The following is a 23,598-nucleotide window of genomic DNA, read 5'->3' as shown; positions in this document are numbered from 1 at the left end:
TTTGCTGGTTTGTATTTATATTTATAACTTCTGACAATTCAGGAGACAGAGAGTGTGTGTGTGTTTCTCTATTCAGTCTCAAGTGAGATAGGGCTAGCTACTTGATTGAATAAAAAAAAATGGTAAAAGTATGTGGTGGGAGGCTGACGTCAATAAATTGAATAAGCCTTCCTTCTTTTATTTATTGTTGTGTTCTTCCAGGCCTGCTTAGTTATGTTAAATACCTCTGACCTTTTTCCCCTGCTTGCCTTTCTCAGCCTGAACATTTATATAAAGGCTTCCAATGTGATTAGCATTGATGCTTCTGAAATCACATGGAAACTAGATGGTCAGAGATAAATTGTGGGTCTCGGCAGTAAGCAGCCCAGGAGGCTTTTACATCTGCCTCTTCCCTGAATTGAAATTGCTGCTGGGGCCATATGGCAGTGTTTCACAAAGGAGCCAAGAACAACTTTCTGGCTAGATCCCATATTGTCACTTGCTTCTGTTTTAAAGTGAATTTTATTTTGAACTTGATTTACTATATACCAGTGGGATTGATACTTAAAGAGGTGTGTGTGTGTGTGTAAGTGTGTGTGTGTGTGTGTGTGTGTGTGTGTGTGTGTGTGTGTGTGTGTGTAAATTTAATTCCAGTAATGTTTTCAGCAGTTTCACTCAGGGGAAGATTTTAGTTAACCACGTTTCTCTGTAAGTATGGAAGGAAAAACACACATTAGTAACTCCCTGACCCTTTACTGACTTCTTCTCTTGACAATGCAAAATGTTTTGTTTAGAACAAAGTGTGGTTGCTTAGCTAGTTTTTTCTATTGTCTTACAAAAGTAATCTGTAATTATCACGTAGTGAAATGTGTAAATAGCTTCCCTACATGGGCAAGGGTTGTTATGACCTGGCTTATGTACAAATTTGTGTACATGTTGCTGACTGAAAAATGTTCTTCAAATATATACACCTAGGGTTTTGAAAAATCTATATTAAAAAAAAGAAAGGTGTTAGGAAGTTTACAATCAGGTGATACTTGGTAACTTGGTTGCCCCTCCTCTCTCCTTGAAGTCTGTTGTGTGTATCTTATACCCTCTCTGCTCCCAGACCCATGTGTGTCAGCCCACTCTTCTCTCCCTGCTCCATCTGCAGCTCCTTGTTTTTTCTCTTTATCCCCAAGAGTCTCTCCTCAGATTGTATATCATCTCATATTAACATTTTCATGTTTATTTCCAGTGAATTCTGCTATTTTTACATGATACAAAAATAAATGAATTCATTTTATTTGGGTGGTTATGCATAGTGGAACCAAACTGAAAAATCGTCATGAAGATTTAAACCTATTTCTCTTGATGACTGCACTTATACACACGCATGCGCACACACACAGAGAGAGAAAGGGAGTGAGGAGAGAGAGATCCTTCTTGGCTCTGTAAAGAATATGAAGAATGTGGAACATAATGGTGCCCTCTTTTAATTCCAGCACTCTGAGGCAGAGGCAGGTGGACCTCTGAATTTAAGGTCAGCCTGGTCTACTTCGCAAGTTGTAGGCCAGCCAGGGCTGTCAGTAGTGAGCATGATAGTGGGAAGAAAAGGCTGGTGAATGGCTCAGCAAGAAAGATGCTTGTCACACAGTTCTGATTATGAATTCCATCCCTAGCGAGTTAGGAACTGGCTTCCAACAGCGTTCCTCAGACCTCTACACGTTCACTTTGACATTTGTGCACATAACACATATGCAGATACATAAAAATTAACTTTAAAAAAGAAACTGACGTTTACATAAAAAAGAACCTGAGAAATCTTATTTGGTTACACAGTAATTTGAAATTGGGCTTGGAATATTAAATGAACGCAATATGTACAAGTGCTACTTGATTTATAGACATCTGGGAGTATTTTGCTTGGCTGTTTAGCTGACTGGTTGGTTCTTTTGAGACAGTGTGATGTAGTTCAGGCTAGCCTTGAATTTGACTAGCTGAGGTTGACCTTCAACTCCTGATCTTTCTGCCTCAACATTCCAAGTCCCAGGATTGTAGACATATGTACCATACCCAGCTCTGTACCTTTAAGATTTAAATGTAAAATAAAATAGTTACTCTTATTTGTAGTGATAATAATAGCCATATAATGTTCTAGAAAAATCCATATTACCAGGCTAATAAGTCTGTAATCCCAGGGAGCTCCTAAGGTTAATAATTTGCGATTATGGTTATGAAATATGAGGGCTTTTATGTGGTTTTAAAAGTAGCTGACCATATATGGATCATTTTTCCTTTTGAGGAAATTACTATTTAAGGACAATAGTCATTTTCTCTTCTTTCTTTAATAGTCATATTAAAGAAGTTCCTCCTTAGTTGAATTGTATCATACATCAGATCATCCTTAAAAAAATGAGGCTGTGTTTTCTATTTATACTCCTTCTGTTAAGTAGTAATTTTAGAAAGGAATTTTGTATAGAGATCAGGGTATTTACTTAGTAAATCATGCTTATTGATGTAAGATGTTTAATTAAACTGCCATGTGACTTTTTCCTTCCCATCGTCATTTTTATTTAGACAGACTTTGTCCTAGTTGGCATATTAAGAGTAGATCAAGAGGAAACCTTTGTTTTTATAGTCTCTTTTTTAGCTGCCAGCTAGATTTAAACATGTTTGTAGTAACTATTTTAGAACAGCAAATCTGAAGTGAGTAAAACTCACCTTATAGGTACTGTTAAACTATTTTTTAAAGTAGAGCATATGGTAGATTAAAATACTGTGCAGTATTAGCATTCCTTTTAGGTAATGATCATACATTTTTTTTCCAGAAGTTGACTCTGAATTCAGATCCATCTACACAGCATCCTTTGCTGTATTTCCTTTCCATTTTTTAATTTATTTTAGTTGTAGGATTTTCTGTAAATTGCCTTTCCCCTTTCTTACATAAGATTGTTCTTCTAATCATGAAAAATGGTACCGATTTTACCACTTACTAAAGAAGACTTTTACTTGAAGGCTTTCTGGATTTAAAGGCAGAATATATGACTAGGGGCAGGAAATCTTCATTATTTATAGCCACTGATTCTTCACATGCTTTTTAAATGCCTTTGGAAAGCTAGGTCTTAGGCCCAAAAGTGCTTTTGTGTGAAATCTTATAATGAACTACTTACCCAGGTCATTCACTTCTAAAGCCCTGCATTTTTTTCCTCTGGATAAATTGCATTACATGTTAACAATAACAATGTCATGCCATTACAAAGAAAATAGAATCACGCAGTACATATCGAGATTGCTGGATACTGTGCAGCACAGAGAAGACTTGGGTTTTATTACCAAGCAAAGGATCTGTGTTAACTCAGACTGCTATAAAAAACAGCACCGGCTCAGTGGCTCAAACAGCAAAGCTTATTTTTTGACAATTTTGGGGGCTAGAGGTTCCAGATAAAGGTGCTAATGATTCGGTGTGAGGTGAGAGTTCCTCCTGTCTTACAGACTGTGTCTTCTCACTGTCTCACCCGCTGCATCCTCTTCTTAGGAACCAAACCCTGTAGGACTTACATCTTCTCATCTGACCTCACTTAGCCTGCTCCACAGCCTTATAGACCTTATCTCCAAATAGAACCTTGTTGGGGATTTTGTAGTCAACACAAATATTTGGAAGACAGAAACATCTAGTCCAGAACAAGATTTGTTTAATTACCAAAGACTGCTCATTCAGTCCCAGTGTCTTGTCATAGCTGTCTTTGTCTTTTATTACAAATACTCAGAATGAGGATTTTTCTGAGATACCATTTGTTTAGGTACATAACTACTTAGTAATATTATGCATTATAAATAGTATTTGCCATGAAGACATTAACTGTGTGGCTTGAATTGTCCCTGGGTACAGTACGATTTGGGCTGGAAGACTAGCTGGGAGACAAGCACTGCTGTTGATTCAGCTGGCCATGAAGGAGCCTAGTTACAGGCAGGTTGAATGCTCGCTTGATGCCCTTGGTATCCGCATCAGCTTTCTGCTTCTCCAAAGTCCCAGGACTGATTCTGGAAGAATTTGTTTTTAGTATTTAATTAAAAATAGAGATTTGGTGTTTATGAATTACAAAGGCATTTTAATCCTTTTACTTCTGGCCTTTTTCAGGTTGTTTGAAGGACGTTCATCAAGGAAACCAGAGAAACTGAAAACACTCTTCTGCTACTTCCGAAGAGTCACAGAGAAAAGTAAATTCCTTTCATTCATAACTATAATTTTTCTTGCTGATGGTAAAAATTCAACTCAAATAATCTGAAAAAATCTTTTGTATTTTGAAATATACTTGCTTGTTCAAATACATTTAAATAATAATGATTTAATATAATATCCTAGATTTATACTGTTCATATATAGACATAAATGTATACTGTAATATCTGAAATTAGACCTATGTACTTTGAAATAAATACCCAAGGGTTGTTGTGACCCAAAATGACTTTCAAAAGAAAGTTTAACCACCTGCCTCTGTGGTGCACGCCTTTAATCCCAGCACTCGGGAGGCAGAGGCAGGCGGATCTCTGTGAGTTCGAGGCCAGCATGGTCTACAAAGGGAGTTCCAGGACAGGCTCCAAAGCTACAGAGAAACCCTGTCTTGAAAAACAAAAAAAAAAAAAAAAAATTCTAATTTTTAAGTGCTGGAGAGATGGTTCAGTGGTTAAGAGCACTGACTGCTCTTCCAAAGGACCCGGGTTCAATTCCCAGCACCCACATGGCAGCTCACAACTGTCTGAAGATCAGTTCCAGGGGATCTGATACCTTCACACCAATGCACATAAAATAAAGTTAAATAAACCATAAAAATATTGAAAAAAAAAAAGAAAGTTTAATGACCAGAAAATACACTAGGATGGCTTCTTATTTAAAGAAAAATTTGCTGGCTTACTTTTTATCTATAAAATCATTCGATTTTCCTCTTATTCCTCTTTCCTGCCCCATTGTCCTAGTTTATAACCATGATAAACAGAATGATAAAAAAGCAGCTTGGGGAGAGGGTTACTTTAGCTTCCCCTTGCAGGTGACAGCTCATCGCTAAGGGAAATCACGGCAGGAGTTCAAGCGGGAGCTGAAGCAGACACTATGACGGATTGCTACTTACTCCCTCATCTTACACAACTCAGGCTCACCTGCCCAGGGATGGTACTGCCCAAAGTAGACTGGGCCCTCCCAGTCAGTCATCAAGCAAAGTAGTCTCTCACAGACATGGCCATAGATCAATTTAATCTGGACAATTCCCCAACTGATATTCCTTCTCCCAAAGTGACTCTAGATTGTGACAAGTTGACAATAAAAACTGACCAGTACATCCACTAAGCCTGTCATAGGGTTTTATGAGATTGAGTCAAACTTAGGTATACATGTCTGTCTTCCTCTGTAGGACCTTACTATCTTACTGTCCCCAAAGCAGATTCTCATCTGTGAGATAGAAGGATAATTAAAGCAGACGCCAGTCTTTTGGGTGAAAACTGTATTTTAATCCAGACCCATACCTCGGTAGCACCACTGTAAAATAGCATACTGCTTTCAGAAACTAGTTTCAGAAAGAAACGAAACCAAAACATAGTTTTAGAATGGATAAGACATAATTCTAGCAGGACCTACTTCTCAGTTTTGTTAAACATGTGTATTTATTATTCATGATAAGGACTTCAGAACTATAAAATGTAAAAGTTTTCTGAATTAAATTAGTTTATATAACTTCAAAAATAAGAATAATATAGGTTAAATATTTAAAACTTGATGACTTAAACGTGCTCTCAAGATGTTGTGTTGCCAGGCGGTGGTGGTGCACGCCTTTAATCCCAGCACTCGGATCTCTTTGAGTTCAAGGCCAGACTGGTCTATAGGAGCTAGTTCCAGGACAGGCTCCAAAGCTGCAGAGTTTCTCTGTCTTGAAAAAACAAAACAAACAAACAAAAAAGATGTGTTACTTTTTCTATCTGGATAGCCCTGTTATTCTCCCCCTTTCTCTTCCTTCTTTTGCCTTGCCTGCAGTGTTTATCAATTTCTCTTAGTCTCTCTTATGTGTAAATGACATTTAATGACCTCATTTCTCTGCTAGATAATTGAATGACAAGCTAGACCTTGGTTTCTTATGTATATTCAGTGCTTCTCTTGTGTTTGGATATTTGATTTGACAAATTGCTGTGCATTTATTTTAGATAATCTAAAGACTATTTTAATATCCATATTAACAAAAAGTTCTGGTTCTAATACTGCTGGCCTGTATAATATTTGAGTTGCTGGGAGTAAAGAAATGCAGAATTGTCCACAAGAATGAGAGAATGCAATTATTGCTGAACTTTTATTGGACTCAATGCCATTACCACTAATAGTTTCTGACATCTCTTTCTTAGGCTTAAGAGCCTTTTTCCCCTCAGAAGACAGCAGACATGGCATCAGCCTTTTAGCTTGTTTTTTTGGTCTGAAGCAGACAGATTACTTCTGGCCAGCTGACTTATTTTTTGCTTTTGACTAAAAACAAACAAAGCAAAAAAGAAAGAAAGAAAGAAAGAAAGAAAGAAAGAAAGAAAGAAAGAAAGAAAGAAAGAAAGAAAGAAGAGAGAAAGAGAGAAAGAAACAGTAAATATAGCCAAAAAACATTTTTCTCCAAATTTATTGGCTACATTCAAAAATAGATCATCTTTTCCCTAAATTCTTACTTTTTAGTTTTTAAAGCTAAAAAGTGCCAGCTCTCAAATCATACTACTGTACTGCTCTTTACAGTTCTCTTCAGTGAGGATTATTGTTTTATAGAAGGAGATCCTAATGTTAAGAAGGTAGCATTTTTAGTCATTATTTTGAGCTCCGTGTCCTGTCTGCAGATTCAGTATGTAACAGAATGAACATCTAAAGATGAGTTTAAACTTCTGATCCTCCTGCCTCCAGCCCTGCATGAGTGGTGTGATTGCAGGTGTAAACACTGAGCCTTTAGATACTGTTAGTGAGATTCTTTTGTTAAGTATGTCAACTCAAAATTAATACTTTGTGTGTTTGTTTTCTTTTATGACTTCTGTAGAACCTACTGGATTAGTGACGTTTACAAGACAGAGTCTTGAAGATTTTCCAGAATGGGAAAGGTAATAAAATTAATGATCAAGCCGGGAGGTGGTAGCACACTCCTTTATTCCCAGCACTCAGGAGGCAGAAGCAGGCAGATCTCTGTGAATTCGAGGCCAGCCTGGTCTACAAAGCAAACTCCAGGACAGCCAGGGCTACATTAATAGATCTTGCCTCAAAAAAACAAAACAACGAAAACAAAATTCAACCTTAGATTTACAAAGTCTATTTGATCATGAGAGGATTATTTTTTACGTCTCTTGGAAAGATGGGTTTTCAGCCCTTAACTGCCCTGCATCCAAGGAGTCTCTTCCCATAAATGATTCATCCTTGCTTCTAATTATAAGAATGTGTCTTTTAAATAAAATTCTCATCTTTTGACTTTGTCTAGACTTCTGAAACATATTTTGTTCAGAGCTGAGAGGTTTCTCTATACGAAGATGCTGCCAAGTGAACGTCAGTGTTCTCCCTGGCACCCTGTGCAGTCAGCCTTTATATTTTCATGGATTCTTCTCCTAGAGGACAGGGCACAGAAACATCTCATTTACTGTGTTTTAGAATTGGCAGGTCAGGAATTTTGAGATTTGATTGATTCCGCCCTTAATGCAGTTTTTTTTTTCAAGTTTTATCTGGAAAGGCTGAGGAGAGTAATAGCCAGTCTGAGTTAATCCACAATTGTAAGATTTTTAATACTCTGAAGTTGTTCATACGTTTCCTAATCTAGAGCAAGTTCCCAATGGTAACAATGGTTAAATAAATATGGGCCAGCTTTTTAAATACAAAAGATGGTAACACTTATTGTGTGCACATTTTGGTATATAGTTCATGTTAAGAAATGTTTCTTGTTTCTGGCTTTTTTTTTCATTGTTTGTATTTTTGTTCAGATTTGGTGAAGAAGAATAACCCTTATGGTGGTAACCTTGAAGGGACCTATCTGCCTAGGTGATGCCATGGTCACCACAGATGTTTGTTTGTGAAAGAAGAACTTGAGCAGACTGAGTGCATGGTTGAAATGATTTGTACTAGAGAGAAGTGGGTAGAAAGAAACAGCATGAGCCAGGAAAGATGTGTACTTAGATCCACCACAGTTATAGATGAAGGCGGACCAGGAAGCCCACTAGAATGCCAGTGACTCTGCCATCCCTTCGATAGATGGAGACCAGACAGGCTCGTTGATGGGAAATTCATTGTTTTAGCACAGTCCATTCCATTGTTAGCTACAAGGTACCTAACATAGTAGTTCACCAAAATCATCTGTGGTCTTTAAGTCTCTTTCCCCACTCTTGATTTTTTTTTTTTTTTTTTTTGTTTTTTGTTTTTCGAGGCAAGGTTTCTCTGTGGCTTTGGAGCCTGTCCTGGAACTAGCTCTGTAGACCAGGTTGGTCTCGAACTCACAGAGATCCGCCTGCCTCTGCCTCCCGAGTGCTGGGATTAAAGGCGTGCGCCACCACCGCCCGGCTTTGATTATTTTTCTGACACTACAATTAGTGAATATGATTTGTTAAGTTCTTCAACATTTGACCTTTTACATACCTTAGAATTGCCTTCTTGACCTCTACTTCTAACTTTGACACAGGAGTATATAACTCATTTTTGGCATAAACTTTCCTTTGACATGCCTTGATTTCATTAATTTCTATTAAAATGTGTTGCCTCGAACTAAACATCCTACTGTGTTTCCCATCCAGACTAGAGTGGAGAGCGTTTCTTTTCTTTGCTCCTCTACTATGCTGAAACAGGAATTGAGGAACACGTATGTTTTATTCATGTCACTTTGGTATTAGTTTGGCCTGTCACTAACATAAAGGGCACCCAACATCCCCATGGACAGGTGGAAATGCAGACACTGACGTGGATGCTTTCTGAAAGGAATATAGTGACTGTCCCTATGTGAGACCAATTGTCCCTTTAACTCTAATAAGCAGAACCTAACTTAGTACTTTTCTAACTTAATTTTACTTTATTGGTGTCTTGTTTGTTTTCACTCTGCTTCATGAGTGAGCTGGGGAATGTAATTAAAATCAGTCTCCCAGGCTCCACAGAACCAGAAAAATGCATGCACTTAAAGAGGGATGATGGCCTGGCATGGTGGCACACGCCTTTAATCCCAGCACTTGGGAGGCAGAGGCGGGTGGATTCCTGTGAGTTCAAAACCAGTCTGGTCTATAGAACTAGTTCTAAGATAACTGAGACTGTTACACAGTGAAACACCGTCTTGAAAAACCAAATAATAAATAAATAAATAAATAAATAAATAAATAAATAAATAGATAGGGAGAATGAAGGATAAATAAAGATTGTTGATACTGCCAAGAGTATGGGACTGCATGGGTGCCATGGGATCAATCAGAGGCTTTCCTAGGTCTGTTTCTGGCATATTCCAGGTAGCCCTTTGACTGTTAGCAGGTACTTTAGCCGTGCTTGGGGCAAGAGTGCAGAGACTAAAAGTGGAGAGCTACTAGGAGGTTAAAGGACTTTTCAGGTGAACCACACCGAGTTTGTAGCTATTCCCTAATTACACTGAGAACCAATGCCCATGGTTGCCAGCTTCAGCTTTGGAGAAATGTGGCCGACCAAAGTAGTCCCAGTTGATAGTTCCCAGATTCCTGGATCATGCCCCTCTGTCTTTCAGTTGTATCCCTATAGTCATATATCATATGCCCTCATATCCCCTTTGAATAAAATGACTAGGAAGCTAGGACCATGAGAGGGAATTTAAAAGTAATCTAATTGCATTCCATTCCTAGAACTCACATGAGTGTATTTTGTTTGTGTACTTATTCACCACCTACTCCAAAAACAGTATAAGTATACTATTTAGGTTAGCATCCATATGTTATAATAGGTATGTCATATTTATTATAATTTAATATCGCTTTTTTATTTCAGTATAGCAATTGGGGGAAGTGAATCTACTAAGAAAAAAGAATAACATCTTTAAACGTTGTTGATGTAATGAAATTATCAACCCAATGTAACAAAGGGCAATATCTCAATAACCATAGATTATGGAAAAAAAGAAAATGATTATGCCTCCTGAATACTTACTTACAAATGTTAGGTTTATCTGTCAACATTGTTAATATAAAAATTCCATAGGTCAGAATCCCATTGGCACCCCTCTCTAAACACTAGTTATCAAACTAGTGAAAATAGGGCTCCTCTAAGAACCAGGCAATTGCAGACTCCAGCATGATAATAAGGTTTCAAATATCCTCATTTTTGTGTCTTGAGAAATTTTTTAATTCTTAATTTCATGTAGGTCAAAATCATATTCATTCTCATTTTAATGAAAATATGCATATTTGAGTGAGGAAAAATACCATGATTGTTAACATTATTTCTGGCTCTTGAGATTCAGGGTGGTTTTGTTTGTTTGTTTGTTCATAGTCGCTCATATTTTCAGTGTGTAGTGTGAATTACTTATCTAAGAAAATACCTTCTACTTTGTAGATGTGAAAAACCCCTGACACGATTACATGTCACTTACGAGGGTACCATAGAAGGTAATGGCCGAGGCATGCTACAGGTAGGTAAATACCAGAAGTATATGTACATTAAGATGCCTCTTGCCAGGTTTCTGACAGAAAAGGATATTTGAAAACTTGTTTGTCTCCTAAATTCATCTAATGCAAAAAAGGATGGAAGAAGCACAGAACAGATCACTTTGACAGCTGCTATTTGCCCATGTATGCTCATGTGCCTATTATAAAAGCTTTTGACAGAAAAATCCCAAGATCTGGACAACATCAGTCCTCTTGGTTCAGACACTGATTGTGAATTGACAAAGGATGAAGTTCCCGGGGCCTGGTCTTGACAAGCTGTCAGCAGGCAGTTTTGTTCTTTTTCTTTAAGGGTTTGTTTTTGCCCCAAATCATGACTAGCTTGAGATGTTTTTATGCCAGCAGAAGCCTTGTTTGGGTGTAGGAGGCAGACATTTGAGACTGATGGATGAAACAGGCTTCTTCTTCCCCGTGGATAACTCTCAGAGCACATGGTGTAGCTATTTGTACTGTCTTTTCTCTGTTGAAAGCCCGTAATCCTGTCTAGTACTTAATCCTTGCTATGAAGTTGTTACTATCAATACTTTTTTCCAAAATCCGAGAGAATTTTTTTCCGAAATCTGAGAATTAAGAAGCTTGACACAGTGTCACACGCTGTAATCCTAACATTTGAGAGTCCGAGGCAGAAGCTTGAGGTCAAGGACATAAGTTCCAAAACAACTAAAGAACCTTATTTTTTCTAGAACAGTCTTTCACGTAGGCATAGTTATAAATAAAATCTAAAAAGAAGCATGTTCTCTTTGCTCTTTATTTTGGGTTATGTAAGACAGCTTCTCATTTGTTTCTCAGGCTGACCTTGGACTCACTCCATTACCCAAGGTACTTTTCAGCCTTATGATCCTCTTGCCTCAGCCTGTTGAGTACCAGGGCTATAGGCATGCTCCTCATTGTCCAGTTATGTTTTGTTTTAAATCACTTTCCAGATGGATGTGGTAGTACATCCTATAACCCCAGCATTTAGGATTGCTACAAGTTCAAAGCAGCATTTTCAGGATCTGCCTGAGATGTAGCATGGTGCGATCGCTCTCTCTGTCTCTCTGTCTCTGTCTCTCAGTCTCTCTCTCTCTCTCTCACGCACGCACGCACACGCTCACATGTCCTCACACACTTCTACCTCAAATCACATTCTTCCAATGATTCCTTGAACTTGCAAACAAAAACACTTAAAATAACTAAATTGGTAATCTATTCTTTATATTTGAAGAAAAACTGATTATCTTACATTTTTTTCTCCTTAAAAAATATTTTTCAGTGTGCTTAAAATTGTTCCAAATGGATATCACTTTCTGTTGCATTTCTTCTTTTATGTGGTTCTTGCCTGCATTAAAGTCTTAGATAAAATGAGGGAGGCATAATGTACCTAAGAACTAAGCAAAGCTATTGCTAGTTAGCACCGCAGGAATGCTGACCTTTCATTACAGAACAATTCAACAAGGAATCATTTACCAACAGTCAGGGTTGAGATTCTCCCCGCTTGCCTGCATTATATTATATATGAAATATGGTAAGTTAAAAGACTTCCATAAAGGCTTCTAACTCTTATTAATTGCTCTTTGTACCCATTCCACATCTCCCCAGGAGGTCAGGGAATATTGTATTGCAGTGCTCCAAAAGCTCATTATGTAGCGAATAAATTATATTATAGTGAATGGCAACAACAAAACCTCCGTAAGGAGTGTTATCATTTCTCTTTTTATCAGGTCATAATGCAGAAACTGAGTAGTATGAGCAAGTGCCTTTAAAGTAAGAGACTTGGCAAATGAGTGGCTAAAAGTAAATAGACACTCGTGCTTATATTCGTGTACTGAAGCGGGTTTCCGACCTGTTAGAGAGCTCTTTATAAGTTCTTTTGTAAGAACTAAAAGCTTTGGGTTTCTTTTTCTTTTTTAAGCTCTGGCTTTCACAGTGTATTTCTATGTCCACCTTTGAAGTAATGAGTGTCAGGGTCTTTTTATCAAAAAGTGCACAATAATATAGTGTGGTGTGTTTCTCATAATTATTATCAAGTAGTGTATAAGTTTGATAAATCAGACCTTTTTATTTCAGTTATGTACCTGATTCCGGTAAAAATCAAGTTATGTTGCTCTCAAATCCTGTTTGTAATTCATAGAAGCATCACAGTGATAGCCACATTTCTCAAATGCTATCTATTTCATTTCTGGATTTTCCTATACTCTACCACAGCCTTGAAGCCTATTAGTTATTCAGTAGTTATCTAGCCTACCTCATTGCTGTTAATTATACATCCTTTAGTGTATTCTTTTTTTTGTTGTTGTTTTTTTTGTTTTTTGTTTTTTGTTTTTTTTCGAGACAGGGTTTCTCTGTGGCTTTGGAGCCTGTCCTGGAACTAGCTCTGTAGACCAGGCTGGTCTCGAACTCACAGAGATCCGCCTGCCTTGCCTCCCGAGTGCTGGGATTAAAGGCGTGCGCCACCATCGCCCAGCCCTTTAGTGTATTCTTGAAACTAAAACTTTGCCCTGAGTTATCTTAACCCTGGTCCAAGTTGCTAAATGAATCTTTCCCAGAACCTCAAGATTTGAATACAAACTTCTCTATACCCTAGACCACCTTCTCATCATCTGTAACTCCCATGTGATGTTCTCTACATTCAGGAATAGTGGGAAACTGTTTATTATAGTCCTTTCTAACAGTTGTTCACAAGGTTTTCCATCTTCCCTGGTCTGCCAGCCAACTCAGGATCGAATGCCGCCTCCTTTTGAAAAGCTGCATTGTCTCCTCTGTGCTCAGCTTTTACTCATTCCATTATTGAGATATGTGAGAAGTAACTATTCTGGAGTTTTAATCTCAGTAGTACTCTGGTGCACAAACCCAAATATGTATTTTTTTCAATAATTTGTCAATAGTATGCTTTAGTACTTTCTAAGATCTTATGGGTAAAATAAGAATATGTTGCCCTTTATTAATTTTTGTCTTTTCACATTTTTGGTGAACATAAGATTTGTATTCTTGCCTATTAATCTGTAGAATAATCTTCATATTTTCACTTCTACTGCTTTAGAAAATAAGAACAAGTTTTGGGAGATCTTACATTTTATAATAATTAAAACTTCTTACAGTTTGTAATAAATTGTTTTTCTTGTATGTTTGGGTATATATATATATTTAACTTGTGTCAATCTGTGTAATCTAACTCTTTAGAATAATCTAAACAATCTAATTGAAGACATGATCTCTCTTTCTAAAACTGAAGTAATGCGACAGGCCACTTGAGCTCCTTTGAGGATCGTGGCTCTTCAGTCGGGAATGAAGCCCACACTCTGGAACAGAATCAGAAATGCTGATGTAGACTTACAGACTAAATTGCAAATATTAATGGAGTTAAATCTTTGTTCTTATACTGGATTTTCATTTCCTCCCTCTATTGGGTGTATTTTTAGAAATTATTGGTAGTATTCATTCAAATTGGGGGTTCGATTTGGAATAAAAATTCTATCCCTTTATTCTTCCATAGAAGCAAAACAACTCCTGAAAATAAAAGTTTGATTGTTTAAAAATCACTTAAAATACACAGAGGGAGGTTGAACAGTAGCTAGATGTAGGGAGATGATCTTGAAATCCCAGAGCAAGACTAATCTTGATTTAGGACTAGAAGGACACAGATAAGGTTTTTATTTGATATTTTATCTAAAAGCTGAATTTTCCAGGTTTCTTAGGAAGTTTAGATCCCAAAGAATAGGTGTTAGCTGTCCTGAGAAGGAAGATATGTAAGCAACTATAGCCACTCCTTAGGAAGATGGGGGTCTGGTTTTCACAGGAAAGAAAAAATTTGATCCCATTGAGTAAGTGTTTCTTTGTAACATTTGTTAGGTGTTCTAGACACTGTTTTACACACTACATTTTCTCCAATAGGTGGATTTTGCAAATCGTTTTGTTGGAGGTGGTGTAACTGGTGCAGGACTTGTACAAGAAGAAATCCGCTTTTTAATCAATCCTGAGTTGATTGTTTCACGGCTCTTCACTGAGGTGCTGGATCACAATGAGTGTCTTATTATCACAGGTCAGTGTGAGTGTGTGTGTCTGCACAATGGTCTAGAATCCCCAAAAGCTGCCCAGACAAGACTTTTCTCTTTTTTGAGCAATAGACCCAATATTTTATTTTTATTACATTTTCTTTATGTTGAAGAAGGGTCGCTTGCTTCCTCCAGCTCATGTGGAAGTCAGAGAACAACTTGGGGTGTTGTTTCTGTCCTACAGTATGGGTTCCAGGGATTGAACTTAGGCCATCAGACTTGATGGCACCTCCATTCACTGAGCAATTTTGCTGGCCCCAGACCCAGTAGTTTAAATTTATTATTTATACTTTTTTATTATTATCTTTTTTCTTACAAATATCTTGAGTACATTTTATCCCCCATCTTTTAGTTGTTGGCATATCCAGGTGGCACCCTTCATGTGAGTGACTGAAAGAACATAGCTATAGGAAGACAAAACATTTCACCAGTTACTGGGACTTTTGGGTTTTTTTCTAAGCCTGTAAAACTGAATTTCTTTTCTGTTATTGCTTTGAGATTAGATTAGATTGTGGTTCCTTGGACGGGAGAATTTGGGTTATTGTTATTAAAGTGTCCCCTATGACTTATATCTGAAGTATATAAAACTAAAGCGTATGCAGAGAGGTGCATGATGAAGTTAAGACTGAGCTCTGGTCTTGATGTTGGCCTGTGATAATTTACAGACAACCTTCAAGAGAGTATTTGATTTTCCCCTTTGTTTTTCTCGTAGGAGTCTTTGTTTTTTTAACAATTTTATTATGATTTCTCTGGGTATGGATCTCTTTGATTTTACTTTACTTGTAATTCATTGAGCTTCTGGAATGCTTAGATCTATTTTTGTCATCAAATTTATTAACTGTTTGGCCGTCATGTCTTATGTAATGTTTGTTTGTGTTGTGCAGGTACAGATATAAGGGGTGCATTTACATGTGTGCTCATGTGCATGTGGAAGCTAGAGGACTGCCTTGGATGTTGTCCTCAGGAGTGCTCTCTACCTCCTTTCTGACAGCCTGTCATTGATCTGCGGCTCACTCATTAGGCTAGGCTGCCTAGCCAGTAAGCCTCTGAAATCCTCTAGTCTGTCCTCCCCAGCACCAGGATGGGATTCCAGGAGCCCTTTCTAGCAATCTTTTTACCAGTTGAGCCAAACCCCAGCCCTAAGCCCTTATGTCTTAAAATATTCTTTTCTCTCCAAATATATAGATGTTGGTACACTTGGTAATATACCAGTCTTTGGACCTCTGTTCATTTTCTTCATTATTTATTTTTTCTCTTCTCAGACTCAATTGATTTTTGGTCTAATTCACTGGTTCATTTACCAGCTGTAATCTGCTCTTAAATTCTTCTAGTGAATTTTTTATTTTTATTATTGTACTTTTCAATTCCAGAATTTCTTTTCTGCCCTCCCCCATTTGTCTCTATGTTAATGTGTCTTTTAAAAGAATTTTTTCCATTTTTTAATTTTTTATTATATTTTATTTTTTGTTTATTTATTTATTGTATATGTACATGCCACAGTATGGTTTGGAGATCAGAGAACAATTTTCAGGAATCAGATATCTTTTTCCACTATGGGTTATGGGGATCAAATTCAGGTTGTCAGGTTTGATGGCCCGTGCTTTACTCACTGGCAGGCCCTAATATATCTGTGAGAATTATCATTCTCATACTTGCTTTGCTTTAGTACTAAGTAAGACATAGTTCTTTTCAATTCTTTCAACATATTAAGATATGTTTGCGTTTTTCTACTAAGTCCAGCATCGGTTTACTGGTTTACTGTTGACTGCTTATTCCTGGGTATGGGGCACACTTGTCTCATTCTTTACACAGGTCCGTGGTCCTGTTGTAGTTGATAATGAGATCTGAATATTTTAAATAATATGGCAACCCTAGAAACTGTATTCCCCAATCAGAATTATTGTTATTAGCTTGGATTGCTCACTTCCTTTCCTGAACAAATTCTGTGGAATCTGTACTATTTCTGGAGTGTCATCACAGAGGTTTCTGTTCAGTTTTTTTAGTGATTAGTTGATGAGTATACAGATTCCTTAGATGAGTGGAATCAGTGGGCTCCTACTTTTCTGAATGCTCTGTGTGCATTGCTGGCACCATCAGCCTTCCTAGGTCCTCGATGACTGCTTAACCATACCTTGCCACTTCCATAAAGCTTCAAGCTTGGGCAGTAGGGAAAGCTCAGGTTTTTCCTGGGCATTTGTAGCACATAGTGTTCTGCACTCCCAGGAATGTGCTAGAATTTTCCTAAGCTCCTTGTTGACATCTTGTTGTCAGCTTTTCTTGGATGCTTGCCCCATGTGGTGACCACCACCTTAGGCAGTCTCCATGGTAAGCAGGCAGGGACATGTGCTGATCTCGTACAACTCTTGGACACTAGGCTTCTCACACTGGACAAGCTCCAGGTTTGTAAAGTCAAGACAGCCTTCTGTGTGAGGTCTCCCCAGGGGAAAGGTCTAATGACTGTTCTCGGGAAGTCACGCTTTGGAGGAGCTTCAGCACTCTTGTTTCTGCTCTAGCGGCTACCGGGCTGCTGCTTTCCATAGTAGTTAAGGTTTTAAAGTTATCTTGCTGCTTGGGAGAATGGCTTCATGTTGTTTAGACATTCTTACCCACATGATCTCATGGTTTGGTAAGGTAAAGCAACCAACAAAATTTATGTAGCTTATTGCCAAATTAAAATTAGAATCTCAGCAAAGGAATTTATTTCTCTTAGACAGATCCTTAGTTTGTGATTTTTCAGTTAATAACATGAAGAATTTCTATAATTCTGAAGTTGTTTCCAAAATTGTATTGAACTGGAAAGATACACCCTTTGTTCTCAGCTTGTCAGCTCTCTTAGTGCTTGACTGTAGCTGCTGATTATCGTGTAGGAACGTAAGATGCATGAAGGTGAGGAAGTTAACGCAGGGGGAGGTGAGAGTCACAGATTACAGAACGAAAAGTGGGGAAGGACTGGTGAATACCCACTGTTGGCAGCTAAACCATTTGAACACTTGTACTGTGCTCTTTACATGAACTCTGGAAGTCCTGGCTGTTACTGTTTCCACTGTGTATAGCAATGACAAATTTTAAATATTTTTAGTATTCAGAGGATTTGAACTGAAGACTAGCAACGAAATATCCCATCTGTTTTCAAAAAGGATTTTTATCTTTAAAAAACATAGGTTAATAAACCTTGGTAAAATGCTGAGCATTTAAATCCAAAGCTAGTTCTTTTTTTATTTCCTTTAATTCTCGTATGGTATGAAAAGAATCTTATCTGCTATTAATTTTATAGTAAATAAGGAACATCACTTTCTCTGGAAATATTAGAAGGAGAACATTAGTGTGTGTCTCTGTCTCTCTCCCTCTTGGCTCCATCACTCTCCCCTGAAGATAGCTTGTCTCCTGAAAAAGAATCCTTCTGGGATTGTCCATGATCTGACTTAGCTGCAGCAATTGGAAAGGGAGTGGAAAATAGCAGATCTGTGGCTGTCTTCAGATTGGTGATGACCTCAAGCTAAGGACACTTGGGGTGACTTTTAACTCAGCATTTTCCCCCACATGCACTTAACTTTATTACAGTGCTTTCTAATTAATATCTGTGATGTGATGTTCCCTTAATGGAAATGACCATTTCATCATCTATTTTGTATCTGGATTTCTGCCATCCCCCTTCTTAGGAGACTCTTAACCATGCACTGCAATTTATCTGCCTGATCAATTCCATTTCTTCAGTGATGCAGCTAAGCTCAGTGACCTAATGGCTGTGACTGTGCTGCCTGAATCTGTAGAAGAGTTTTGAGAAATTGGAAATAAATTAAATTTGTCATCAGTGTGGGGCATCTGGTTGCTATCAGACTTTTAAGTGAATATGAAACAAGTCATACAAACAGGCAAATACTTTTATTCAGTGTTATTTCCGTTTGCTGTGATTCACCCATAGTAGCTGAGACCTTTTGGTAAGTGTAAATGGAGTGAAGGAATTAAATATCTTCCAGATAGCTTCAGTAGCAAGTGTTGGGGCTCTACAGTGTTCTCTTCTTGCTTCTGTTTGGTGAGCACGTACTGCAGATGCCTACACATGCCTACAGATGAAACTTCATGAGTAGAATAGTAATTTACATGGGACCCTCCTAGAGGTGAATCAGTGAGCATAAGACCCTCCTAACAGTGAATTCAGACCTTCAGGAGTGTCTACACGGGTGTCTACTCAGTCAGCAGAAGTGCTAAGACTAACCAAAAGTAAACCATGGTTAAGAATTCTGTGCCATCTTGGTGAGATAGAAAGTACGGGCACCATCCCTACATAAACAGCCCATTGCTAATGTCTCTAGACTGTTGAGAGAGATCTGAGTTCATTTGGAGTTTTCCAGAGTGTTTAGAAATCAAATGTTTTTATGCAGCTTATCTTTACAAAATATTTCCTAGCCGTGAATACTGAAGACAAGAGCGTTGCATCTACTCCATAGTTGCTTCTGTATGAGTGATGATAAATGGATAGGGTGTATGATGTTCATGTGAACTGCCTATCCCAGGGCACAACCCACAGCCAAGTAGAATTTGTTAATTTATTAATATTTTCCCCAGCTCACTATAAACGTCTATTAATAATAAGAGAAACTAGATATATTTCTTACTAAGTCTAAAGCTCATAATACTGCCATGAACACTTGAAAGGTTTTTCCTCCAGTGAAGGTCTGCCTTGCCTGAATTGTTACAGACCATCTGACTAACTCATGGCTCGTCCCACCGTTCCCTTTTACATTTCCACCACTGCTCATTAATAAGTTTGAATTCGAAATACATTAAAAGCATTCATTTTTCAAAAGACAGTGATTTATCACTTGTCTACCTAGAAAACCTAAGGTTTAATTTGCTTAGAGCGGAAGGAAGCATTTATTTCCGCATTGCAAAAGAGCTATATCTGCCCTCTGCCTCTGTGAAAAGAAGGTTGGCAGTTTCCTCTCTGGTGTAGAAACATACAATTGCTATTTTATAGTCTTCAACCATTTCAGTTTTAAAAGACAAAGCAGGTATTTGCATTAAATTAAGAGATCAAAGTAGGCAAGGGTGGTTGTTGTTTGTTTTTTTTTTTAAACAGGAAAAGTGAGACTTGTCTACTGCTAGGCAGAAAACAGAAAACAAGAGTGTTCCTGGCTAGCTCTCAGTTCCCTTTAGGCAGTAGAGTAGACAATGTTATTGCTAATGCTTTGTTTCCTCTAGTGCTTTGCAAAGTTAAGTTCATTGACATGGTTTTAAAGGAGTTTTAATTTGGCTTACTTGGTTTTCTAAGTGATCCCATGAGGTAAAACAATAAGCAACTATCAATAACCCAGAGTTTCAGATGATGCTGGTTGGTCAAAGTCTTATGACCAGTGAAGCGTCTCTTGTGGTCCCGTGTTTTCTAATGTCAGTGTGGTGCTTTTTCACCACAGAGTGCTCTTTGAAGATCTGCTTTCCTTTCCTGAGACATGGTCTTACAGTGTCATCCAGGCAGCACTCAGTCCCAGCCTTGCCTCTGTCTCCTGAGCCACTGTGCCTGGCTGCAGATGTGAGTCTGAGAGTCCATTATGTAGTCCGTGCAGCCTGTTGTGACTTCAGTCAATACTGCACTTTCTGTTTTACTTGTTAGGCTTGCACGTATGGCTGTTGTACACACAAGAACATCCAGCTGTACCACAGTCTAGGAAGGCTCTTCACAAGAAATAGCAAGACCATTAGAGTTGTTTTCTTGGTTTGCAGCATAAAAATTTCAAAATTTATGGCAATTAAGATAAAAATTACTTTAAAATTATTTTAAGAGGCAATGTGCTAAACAATAAGTTGGAAATTGTAGTATTTAACCTTTATTATAGGAAATTATATATTGTATACCCAAAATAGAGTACTTTTCATAATGCTGGTAAATATAAATGTAAATATATATTGACATGCATATAATGTATTTGGAAGAAACAAAATTTATTATTTTATAACTCAGGCTATCCTTGAATTCATGATCTTTATGCCTTAGATTCCTGAGTTAGGATTACAGGTGCGTGTCACCATACCAGCTTCCCATAGTCTTTGTCAAGATTTACCAGCTTACCTTTTTTCTTCTCCCTTTCCTTTCCCTCTAATATTTAAGAGTGTGTTAGAGACATTGGTCCCTTTTACTCCTAAGTATTTCATCATATATTTCCTCAGGACTAGAGAATCCACCTACCTAAACTTGTCATGGTTCTGGGTGTGCACTGGCTCTGCTTTATACTAAGTAGCATCCACCGCTCTGTGTGAGCACCACTGACTGTGCATTTTCTTGATAATTAACTTTTGAACTGTTTAGTCTCTGGGACCTCCCTCCTTTTTTCTTGTTTGTTTTAAAAAAGAGTCTCAGTCTGTAGTCTAAGTAGGCCATACTTGTGCTCTTCCAGCTTCCATATGAGACACAGTAACAGGCTAAGTTACAATGGGTGTATGTTAGCTTGGCTCAGCCACAGCCCCCATGTATGCAGTCAAACACTAAATTCATGTGTTGCTGTGAAGATAATTTGTCGCTGTGATTAAAAGTCCATAGTAGTTAACACTTAAGAAGGGAGATTATTTGCCTTAATCTGTGAGGGTTTGGTTCAGTCAGTTAAAAGGCAGTCTTACCAGAAGGAATCCTTCTGTGGACAGCTGCTGCTGCCCATGTCTAAAGAGTCCCAGCCTGCTTATTAAACCTGCTTATTCATTCCCACAGTCATGTGAGCCTAGTCCTTATGGTAATCTATTCATATAAGGGTCTCATTCCTTCTGGCCCTGTGGTTGGTCTGTGACTGATATGCAACTATCATGAGTAAAACTGCTATGAGCATTCTTCTGAGCAATTTTTTCTTAAGATGAATTCATTTTTATTTGATGTGTTTGAGTGTTTCACCTAAATCTATGTCTGTCCATTTGTATGCCTGCTGCCTGTCAAGGCCAGGAGAGGGCACTGGTGCCCTAGAACTGGAGTTACAGATGGTTGTGAGATGCTATGTGGGTGTTACAAATTGAATCTGAGTCTTTGAGACGAACAGCCAGTGCTCTTAACCATTGAGCCATCTCTCTGGCCCCTTCTGTACAGTTTTTATTGGTACACTGTTTTTTGTTTTCTATTAGATAAATACCTACAAATGACATTTCCAGATCAAACTGTTCATGTTTAATTTTATAAGAAATTGCCAAACTATTTTTCAAAATTATTGTGCCATATTGTTTCACTAGAAGTATATGAGACTTCTATTTATTCTATTTCCTTGTCAGCCCTTAGTGTGGCTTTGTTGTTGTTTAAGACAGGGCCTCACCATGTAACTCTGGGTGACCCGAAAATTATAAAGATCCACACCTAGCCCTTATTGTGGCCACTTTTATTTTAGCCATACATTGAAATTTATTACAGTATCTCACTGTGGTTTTAGTGTGATCGCGAATGACCGATAATGTTAAACATTGTTTCATCATTGTTAGCCAACTGTGTTCTTCTGATATGAGATGTGTGTTCATGATTTCTGTCCATTTTTGTAAATTAAGTTGTGTGGGTTTTTTTTTTTAAGTTATTTTGTGTCATTTTGCTGAACTAGGGTCTAAACATGGGGCTTACAAATGCTGGAAAGGGCTCGGTCACTAAACTCTAGTTTCTTAGCTCCTGCTTATTTTTGTTATTGAGACCTCGTCACCTGTTCTGAATACAGGTCCTTTGTGAGACACTTGTCACGTGGGTGCCTTTCCCGTACATCTGGTTTTCCTGACACTGACTGTTGAATGTTGGTACTGTGTAGCTTTTGTTTCATTTGTAAGTTTTGTGGTCACTGCATTTCTTTAACCAGTTAAAGAAATCTTTAGCTAAATGCAGTAAAGCATTTATATAAGTTTGTTTTTGAGATAGGGTCTCATGATGCCCAGCTTGAACTCCGGATGTCCCAGCCCCCACCGTTCATGCTGAGGTTAGGGTGTCTCCTGTTTTCTCTGGGAATTTTATAGTTTTATGTTTATGTCGCTCCTCTGTCTGAAATGTGTATTCATAACATGAGGTAGCAGTCTGGGTCTATATTTTTATATGAATATCTACATGTTCCAACAGTATTAGTTTCCTGGATGCTTTATTATAGCTTCCTTTACTGACAGTCAGGTATCCTATAGCCTCTATTTTGTTTCATAGTTTTTTCCCACATCTGTTTTTAGGCCAAAATCTAGAAACTGTTGAATTCAGATAGTTGAACACTTTAGATTTTGTTTTTTGTTTCTTTTGTTTTATTTTGTTCTTCATTTTCTTCTTTGATGACCATGAAGTCATGGCACAACCACACCCAGTTTAATTAGTGTTTTTTAAACATGTGCTGCTTTACCTGTAGCCCCAGCTACTTAGAGGCTGTTGTGTAAGACTCACTTGACCCCCCGAGTTTAATTTCAGTCTGGGCAATATAACAATACCCTGAGTCAGGAAGGGGGTGTGGGGGATGTGGATGGAAGAAAAGGTTGTTTGGAGATGGATATATAGATCAAGAATTAACCTTGTGATAATATTGAATTTTCTACTTCAAAGGAATATTCTATTTCTCTATCTGTTTGGGTCTTTTTTTCTCTTTAGTATTCTACATCTGTTAGTTTACTCAGGGATAATTTGTGGTTTTTTTATCACTGTTTAATGGATGTTTGATGTTTTGTTTTCTCGTTATTTACTGCAGGTGTATAGAGAGAGACATCTTTGATTTAACTCCTAGTTATGAGTTTTTCCTACCTTCTTCCCACTCTCAGCAATTCCTTGGGATTTGCTGTATAAACAATGATGACATTTGCAAGACAGTTTTACATTTTACTTTATCTTTGTGTTATTTTGTGTTGGGGTCAAACCCAGGGCCCCGTTCATGATCTACCATGGACCTACTTCCGCAACCCTGCTTATATGTTTTCCACTATTTATTTCTTTTTATTTATATATATGTTGTTTTTTGAGGCAGGGTTTCTCTGTGGTTTT

At 37.8% G+C, this 23,598-nt stretch overlaps 1 protein-coding gene across 1 annotated transcript in view; it reads left to right on the top strand.

Moving 5' to 3' along the window:
• The window catches only part of Parg (poly(ADP-ribose) glycohydrolase), a 103,488-nt gene that overhangs the window by 52,759 nt on the left and 27,131 nt on the right, over positions 1-23,598 (top strand). Inside the window, exons 9-13 of the mRNA XM_026779985.1 lie at positions 4,100-4,179; positions 7,008-7,068; positions 10,502-10,577; positions 14,482-14,629; positions 22,510-22,567. Of these exons, the coding sequence (XP_026635786.1) occupies positions 4,100-4,179; positions 7,008-7,068; positions 10,502-10,577; positions 14,482-14,629; positions 22,510-22,567 (423 nt within the window). The remainder of the gene's footprint in view (positions 1-4,099; positions 4,180-7,007; positions 7,069-10,501; positions 10,578-14,481; positions 14,630-22,509; positions 22,568-23,598) is intronic.

This window comes from Microtus ochrogaster, chromosome 6 (assembly GCF_000317375.1).
Source record: "Microtus ochrogaster isolate Prairie Vole_2 chromosome 6, MicOch1.0, whole genome shotgun sequence".
NCBI classification, from domain to species: domain Eukaryota; kingdom Metazoa; phylum Chordata; class Mammalia; order Rodentia; family Cricetidae; genus Microtus; species Microtus ochrogaster.
The sequence above is the reverse complement of the archived record's forward strand: the minus strand, read 5'-3'. Positions and strand labels throughout refer to the sequence as shown.